This window comes from Passer montanus, unplaced genomic scaffold (assembly GCF_014805655.1).
Source record: "Passer montanus isolate IOZ18808 unplaced genomic scaffold, ASM1480565v1 scaffold418, whole genome shotgun sequence".
Taxonomy (NCBI): Eukaryota; Metazoa; Chordata; class Aves; order Passeriformes; family Passeridae; genus Passer; species Passer montanus.
The window spans coordinates 12,428-20,619 of record NW_024369019.1 but is presented as its reverse complement, the minus strand read 5'-3'; the positions used below and the strand labels follow the sequence as shown (position 1 = coordinate 20,619).

The window sequence follows — 8,192 nt, the reverse complement described above, 5'->3', positions numbered from 1 at the left end:
TGAATAAACGCGTAAAGCTGAAAAAAATTGGGGTGGAAACCCCAAAATTTGGGTGGGAAATGGTAAAAACTGGGGGGAAATGGGAAAAAATGGGAAAATTGGGGGAGAATGGGGGGAAAGGGGAAAAACAGGGGAAATGGGAAAAATTGGGGGGGGGATAGGAAAAATGGAAGAAAATTGGGAAAAATTGGGGAAAAATGGGTGAATTGGGGAAAATTTGGGGGAGATGGGAAAAATGGGGGAAATGGGAAAAATTGGGGGGGGGATAGGAAAAATGGAAGAAAATTGGGAAAAATTGGGGAAAAATGGGTGAATTGGGGAAAATTTGGGGGAGATGGGAAAAATGGGGGAAATGGGAAAAATTGGGGGAATAGGAAAAATGGGAGAAAATTGGGAAAAATTGGGGGAAAATGGGAAAAACGGGTGAATTGGGGAAAATTTGGGGGAAATCGGGGGAAATGGGAAAAGGGGGGGAAATTAGGAAAATTGGAAAAAATGGGGGGAAATAAGGAAAAACAGGGAATGGGGAAAAATGAGGGGGAAATGGGTGAAAAGGGGAAGAGAAAAGCAGGAATAGGAAAAATGGGAGAAAATTGGGAAAAATTGGGGGAAAATGGGAAAAACGGGTGAATTGGGGAAAATTTGGGGGAAATCGGGGGAAATGGGAAAAGGGGGGGAAATTAGGAAAATTGGAAAAAATGGGGGGAAATAAGGAAAAACAGGGAATGGGGAAAAATGAGGGGGAAATGGGTGAAATTTTTGAAAAATAGGAGGAAATTGGGGAAAAACGGGGAAATGAGAAAAATTTGGGGGAAATGGGGGAAAATGGGTGGAGGGGAATTGGGAAAAATGGGGGAGAATGAGTAAAATTGGGGGAAATGGGGAAAAATTTGGGGAAATTGGGAAAATGGGGGGAAATGGGTGGCAAATTTGGGGTAAAATTGGGAAAACCAGGGAAAATTGGGGGGGAAATGGGGAAAATTTAAGAAAAATGGGTGGGAAAGTTGGGGGAAATGGGAAAAATGTGTGGAAAAAGGACGAGAATGGGTAAAAATTGGGCTAAATGGAGGAAAGTGGGGAAAATGGAGAGGAAATTGAGGGGAAATGGGGAAAAATGGGGATGGAGGGGGGCTGGGAATGGGGAATGTTTGGGGGAGGGGGAAAGGGAAAAAATGGGGCAAAAATGGGGAAAATTGGGGGAAGTAGGAAATGGGAAAACATACGGGGAAAAATGAGGAAAAGTGGGGCAGGAATGGTAGAAAATGGGGGGGAGAGAAATAGGGCAAGAATGGGGGAAATGAGGGAAAATTGGGGAGAATTTCAGGAAAAAGGGAAAGGGAGGGGGAAAAGGGGGCAAGAATTGGGAAAACGAGGCAGGAAAGTCCAAAATGAGGAGAAAAAGGGAAAAAATTGGGGGCTGTCTCTGCCCCTCCAGTTTATGGGGATCTGACCTCCCCCCCCCCAATTTGGGGCTTTTGATGAATTTCTCACCCTATTTTTGGGGTCCTGATGGTTTTCCTCCCATTTTTGGGGCTCTGACACACCCCCATCGTTTTTGGGGTTCCTGACCGGTTGCTTTTTCCCTTCACCCCAATTTTGAGGTTCCTGGTGGGGTTTTTTTCTTCCCCCCATCCTGGTTTTGGGGTTCCCGACCAGTTTTCCTCTCCCCTACTTGGATATTGGGGTCCCTGCTGTGTCTCCCCCCCATTTTTGGGGTTCTCCCCCCTTTTTTGTGGTACCTGATCCTTCTGTCCCCATTTTTTAGGGTTCTCTCCCTATATTTAGGGTTCTCTCACAAATTTTAGATTCTCTCCCTGTTTTGAGGCTTTCTCCTCCATTTTTTAGTTCTTTACCCAAGTTTTGGGGTTTTGTCTCCCACCATCTTTGCTGTTCTTTCCCCATTTTTAGGTTTCTCTCCCATTTTTTGGGTCCTCTATTTTTGGGGTTCTCTCCCCATTTTTAGGTTTCTGTGCCCTTTTTTGATTTTTCCATTTTTGGGGTTCTCTCCTCATTTTTGAGGTTCTTGTCCATCTTTGGGGTTTTCTTCCCTTTTTTGGGTTTTCCATTTATCGTGTTCTCTCCCCATTTTTGGTATTATTTCCCCTTTGTTTGGGTTCTCCGTTTTGGGGTTCTCATTTTTGGCATTTATTACCCTTGTTTTGGACTCTCCATTTTTGGGGTTCTGTGCCCCATTTTTAGGGTTCTGTCTATATTGAGGTTTCTCTCCCCTTTTTTCGGGTTCTCCATTTTTGGGGTTCTGTGCCCCATTTTTAGGGTTCTGTCTATATTGAGGTTTCTCTCCCCTTTTTTCGGGTTCTCCATTTTTGGGGTTCTGTGCCCCATTTTTAGGGTTCTGTCTCTCCCTATATTGAGGTTTCTCTCCCCTTTTTTGGGGTTCTCCAGTTTTGGGGTTCTCCCTGGTTTTGAGGTTCTTGTTTTTGGGGTTCTTGGTTTTGGGGTTGTCCCTGGTTTTGGGGTTCTTGGTTTTGGGGTTGTCCCTGGTTTTGGGGTTCTTGGTTTTGGGGTTCTCCCTGGTTTTGGGGTTGTCCCTGGTTTTGAGGATTTCCTTGGTTTTGGGGTTGTCCCTGGTTTTGAGGTTCTTGTTTTTGGGGTTCTCCCTGGTTTTGGGGTTCTCTCCCTGCTTTCGGGGTCTTCCTTGTTTTTGGGGTTCTCCCTGGTTTTGGGGTTGTCCCTGGTTTTGAGGATTTCCTTGGTTTTGGGGTTGTCCCTGGTTTTGGGGTTCTTGGTTTTGGGGTTGTCCCTGGTTTTGGGGTTCTTGGTTTTGGGGTTGTCCCTGGTTTTGGGGTTCTTGGTTTTGGGGTTGTCCCTGGTTTTGGGGTTCTTGGTTTTGGGGTTCTGATGGTTTTCCTCCCATTTTTGGGGCTCTGACACACCCCCATCGTTTTTGGGGTTCCTGACCGGTTGCTTTTTCCCTTCACCCCAATTTTGAGGTTCCTGGTGGGGTTTTTTTCTTCCCCCCATCCTGGTTTTGGGGTTCCCGACCAGTTTTCCTCTCCCCCACTTGGATATTGGGGTCCCTGCTGTGTCTCCCCCCCATTTTTGGGGTTCTCCCCCCTTTTTTGTGGTACCTGATCCTTCTGTCCCCATTTTTTAGGGTTCTCTCCCTATATTTAGGGTTCTCTCACAAATTTTAGATTCTCTCCCTGTTTTGAGGCTTTCTCCTCCATTTTTTAGTTCTTTACCCAAGTTTTGGGGTTTTGTCTCCCACCATCTTTGCTGTTCTTTCCCCATTTTTAGGTTTCTCTCCCATTTTTTGGGTTCTCTATTTTTGGGGCTCTCTCCCCATTTTTAGGTTTCTGTGCCCTTTTTTGATTTTTCCATTTTTGGGGTTCTCTCCTCATTTTTGAGGCTCTTGTCCGTCATTGGGGTTTTCTTCCCTTTTTGAAAAAGGGGGGAAATGGGAAAAATTGGGGGGGGAATAGGAAAAATGGGAGAAAATTGGGAAAAATTGGGGGAAAATGGGAAAAACGGGTGAATTGGGGAAAATTTGGGGGAAATCGGGGGAAATGGGAAAAGGGGGGGAAATTAGGAAAATTGGAAAAAATGGGGGGAAATAAGGAAAAACAGGGAATGGGGAAAAATGAGGGGGAAATGGGTGAAATTTTTGAAAAATAGGAGGAAATTGGGGAAAAACGGGGAAATGAGAAAAATTTGGGGGAAATGGGGGAAAATGGGTGGAGGGGAATTGGGAAAAATGGGGGAGAATGAGTAAAATTGGGGGAAATGGGGAAAAATTTGGGGAAATTGGGAAAATGGGGGGAAATGGGTGGCAAATTTGGGGTAAAATTGGGAAAAACAGGGAAAATTGGGGGGGAAATGGGGAAAATTTAAGAAAAATGGGTGGGAAAGTTGGGGGAAATGGGAAAAATGTGTGGAAAAAGGACGAGAATGGGTAAAAATTGGGCTAAATGGAGGAAAGTGGGGAAAATGGAGAGGAAATTGAGGGGAAATGGGGAAAAATGGGGATGGAGGGGGGCTGGGAATGGGGAATGTTTGGGGGAGGGGGAAAGGGAAAAATGGGGCAAAAATGGGGAAAATTGGGGGAAGTAGGAAATGGGAAAACATACGGGGAAAAATGAGGAAAAGTGGGGCAGGAATGGTAGAAAATGGGGGGGAGAGAAATAGGGCAAGAATGGGGGAAATGAGGGAAAATTGGGGAGAATTTCAGGAAAAAGGGAAAGGGAGGGGGAAAAGGGGGCAAGAATTGGGAAAACGAGGCAGGAAAGTCCAAAATGAGGAGAAAAAGGGAAAAAATTGGGGGCTGTCTCTGCCCCTCCAGTTTATGGGGATCTGACCTCCCCCCCCCCAATTTGGGGCTTTTGATGAATTTCTCACCCTATTTTTGGGGTCCTGATGGTTTTCCTCCCATTTTTGGGGCTCTGACACACCCCCATCGTTTTTGGGGTTCCTGACCGGTTGCTTTTTCCCTTCACCCCAATTTTGAGGTTCCTGGTGGGGTTTTTTTCTTCCCCCCATCCTGGTTTTGGGGTTCCCGACCAGTTTTCCTCTCCCCTACTTGGATATTGGGGTCCCTGCTGTGTCTCCCCCCCATTTTTGGGGTTCTCCCCCCTTTTTTGTGGTACCTGATCCTTCTGTCCCCATTTTTTAGGATTCCCTCCCTATATTTAGGGTTCTCTCACAAATTTTAGGTTCTCTCCCTGTTTTGAGGCTTTCTCCTCCATTTTTTAGTTCTTTACCCAAGTTTTGGGGTTTTGTCTCCCACCATCTTTGCTGTTCTTTCCCCATTTTTAGGTTTCTCTCCCATTTTTTGGGTTCTCTATTTTTGGGGCTCTCTCCCCATTTTTAGGTTTCTGTGCCCTTTTTTGATTTTTCCATTTTTGGGGTTCTCTCCTCATTTTTGAGGTTCTTGTCCATCTTTGGGGTTTTCTTCCCTTTTTTGGGTTTTCCATTTATCGTGTTCTCTCCCCATTTTTGGTATTATTTCCCCTTTGTTAGGGTTCTCCGTTTTGGGGTTCTCATTTTTGGCATTTATTACCCTTGTTTTGGATTCTCCATTTTTGGGGTTCTGTGCCCCATTTTTAGGGTTCTGTCTATATTGAGGTTTCTCTCCCCTTTTTTCGGGTTCTCCATTTTTGGGGTTCTCCCTGTTTTTGGGGTTCTCCCTGGTTTTGGGGTTGTCCCTGGTTTTGGGGTTCTCCCTGGTTTTGAGGTTCTTGTTTTTGGGGTTCTCCCTGTTTTTGGGGTTGTCCCTGGTTTTGAGGTTCTTGTTTTTGGGGTGCTCTCCCTGGTTTTGGGGTTCTCCCTGTTTTTGGGGTTCTCCCTGGTTTTGGGGTTCTCTCCCTGCTTTCGGGGTCGCTGACTCTGCTCTCCCCCCCAGCCCTGCAGCTGCCCCTGGTGAGCGAGGGGGGCCGGGGGGGGACCCCCGAGAGCCCCCAGCCCGCGCCTCCCCCCCGGCCCCGGCAGATGCTGGGGCTGCCCCCGCCCCCCTTCCTGGTGCCGCGCAGCCTGGAGAGGTGAGGACACGCCCCCGAGCCCTGATTGGCTGCTGGGGGAGAGCCTGGGAGCTGATTGGCCAATGGGAGAGAACCTGTGTGCTGATTGGCTGATTGGGGAAAGCCTGGGAGCTGATTGGCTGATTGGGGAGAGCCTGGGTGTTGATTGGCCAATGGAACAGGAGTCTGCAGCTGGTGATTGGTCGGAGTTTCCAGGAAGATCTTGTGCTCTGATTGGCCAGAGAGTCTAGGGAGATCCTGTGCTCTGATTGGCCAGAGATCCAGTGGGACCGTGTGTTCTGATTGGCTGGGCAGGAGGGTTTGCGCAGTGGTTGGTCAGGTGTTCAGAGCCTGCGGTGCTGATTGGCTGCTGCTCTGAGGGCTTGTGGGCCCTGACTGGCCAGAGCTCGGGGAGTGGTGCGTTCTCATTGGCCAGGAATGAGAGCACTCTCTTTGGGATGATCTCGAGCAGTGATTGGCTGGAGCAGAGCTTGCAGCTGCTGATTGGTTGATGGCTCAGAGGATCCCCGTTGCTGATTGGTCTGGTGGGCAGGAGAGCTGTGTGCTCATTGGCCAGCAGTGGGAGAGCTCCCTGGGTGCTGATTGGCCAGGCAGGTGGGATTTCCTGTCCTGTGATTGGCCAGAGCTGTTACTCCCTGTGTGCTGATTGGCCAGGCTTTCCCCATGCCCTGAGGTGATTGGCTGAGTTCTCCCATTGCCCTGACCTGATTGGCTGAGCTCTCCCCATGCCTTGAGCTGATTGGTCAGGCTCTTCCTGTGATTGATTGGGCTTTCTCCTGAGTTGATTGGGCAGTGCCTCTCCTAGTGCCCTGACCTGATTGGCTGGGCTCTCCCCATGCCTTGAGCTGATTGGCTGGGCTCTCCCCATGCCTTGAGCTGATTGGCTGGGCTCTCCCCATGCCTTGAGCTGATTGGCTGAGCTCTCCTGTTCCCCTCCTAGCATTGAGATCGACCAGAAGCTGCAGGAGATCATGAAACAGACGGGGTACCTGACCGTGGGGGGACAGGTGAGTCAGGGGACAGGTGAGACAGGGGACAGGTGAGACAGGGGACAGGTGAGTCTGGGGACAGGTGAGACAGGGGGGACAGGTGAGACAGGGGGGACAGGTGAGACAGGGGACAGGTGAGTCTGGGGACAGGTGAGGCTGGGGGGGGGACAGGTGAGTCAGGGGGGACAGGTGAGTCTGGGGGGACAGGTGAGACAGGGGGGACAGGTGAGTCTGGGGGGACAGGTGAGAAAGGGGGGACAGGTGAGTCAGGGGTACCTGACTGGGAAGGACAGGTGAGTCGGGGGTACCTGACTGGGAAGGACAGGTGAGTCAGGGGTACCTGGCTGGGGGGGGACAGGTGAGTCAGGGGTACCTGACCATGGGACAGGTGAGTCAGGGGTACCTGGCTGGGAAGGACAGGTGAGTCAGGGGTACCTGGCTGGGAAGGACAGGTGAGTCAGGGGTACCTGGCTGGGAAGGACAGGTGAGTCAGGGGTACCTGGCTGGGAAGGACAGGTGAGTCAGGGGTACCTGACCGTGGGACAGGTGAGTCAGGGGTACCTGACCGTGAGTCGGGGGGAGGGTACCTGACTGTGGGGGGGTTACCTGGCTCGGGGGGCGCAGCTGAGGACTGGGGGCGGTTACCTGGCCGTGGGGGCCCAGGTGAGCCCGGGGCTGTCCCAGGTGGACCCTGACCCCCCTGTCCCCAGCGGTACCAGGCGGAGATCAACGACCTGGAGAACCTGGGCGAGATCGGCAGCGGCACCTGCGGGCAGGTGTGGAAGATGCGCTTCCGCAAGACCGGCCACGTCATCGCCGTCAAGGTGGGCACCCCTGGGGACACCTGTGACACCTGTGACCCCCTGGGGACATCTGTGGGGCTTGTGAGCCCCGGTGACACCTGTGCGCTCTGGTGACACCTGTGGGACTTGTGAACCTCCCCCCATGACACCTGTGATCCCAGTGCCCTTCCAGTGCTCTCCCAGTGCCCCCAGTAAATCCCAGTGCCCTTCCAGTGCTCTCCCAGTGCCCCCAGTAAATCCCAGTGCCCTTCCAGTGCTCTCCCAGTGCCCCCAGTAAATCCCAGTGCCCTTCCAGTGCTCTCCCAGTGCCCCCAGTAAATCCCAGTGCCCTTCCAGTGCTCTCCCAGTGCCCCCAGTAAATCCCAGTGCCCTTCCAGTGCTCTCCCAGTGCCCCCAGTAAATCCCAGTGCCCTTCCAGTGCTCTCCCAGTGCCCCCAGTAAATCCCAGTGCCCTTCCAGTGCTCTCCCAGTGCCCCCAGTAAATCCCAGTGCCCTTCCAGTGCTCTCCCAGTGCCCCCAGTAAATCCCAGTGCCCTTCCAGTGCTCTCCCAGTGCCCCCAGTAAATCCCAGTGCCTTTCCAGTGCTCTCCCAGTGCCCCCAGTAAATCCCAGTGCCCTTCCAGTGCTCTTCCAGGCTCTCCAGTGCTCCCAGTACATCCCAGTGCTGCTGGTGCCCTCTCAGCGCTCCCAGTGTTCCCAGGGCCTCCAGTGCCCTCCCAGTAAACCCAGTGCTCCCAGTCCATCCCAGTACTCTGCCAGCCTTGCCAGTGCTCCCAGTACACCCAGTGCTCCCAGTGCTCCCAGTCCATCCCAATGTGCTCCCAGTACACCCAGTGCCCCCAGTGCTCCCAGTACAGCCAGTGCCCCCAGTGCTCCCATACACCCCGTCCCCCCAGTGCCCCCCA

At 51.6% G+C, this 8,192-nt stretch overlaps 1 protein-coding gene across 4 annotated transcripts in view; it reads left to right on the top strand.

Annotated features, from left to right (window-relative positions):
- The window catches only part of MAP2K7 (mitogen-activated protein kinase kinase 7), a 20,629-nt gene that overhangs the window by 4,198 nt on the left and 8,239 nt on the right, over positions 1 to 8,192 (top strand). For 3 of the 4 annotated variants that reach the window (XM_039719572.1, XM_039719569.1, XM_039719571.1), the window contains 3 exons: positions 5,360 to 5,495; positions 6,436 to 6,502; positions 7,195 to 7,308. In XM_039719572.1, coding sequence (XP_039575506.1) covers positions 5,360 to 5,495; positions 6,436 to 6,502; positions 7,195 to 7,308 — 317 coding nt within the window. The remainder of the gene's footprint in view (positions 1 to 5,359; positions 5,496 to 6,435; positions 6,503 to 7,194; positions 7,309 to 8,192) is intronic. The other variant, XM_039719573.1, reaches the window with a different exon arrangement.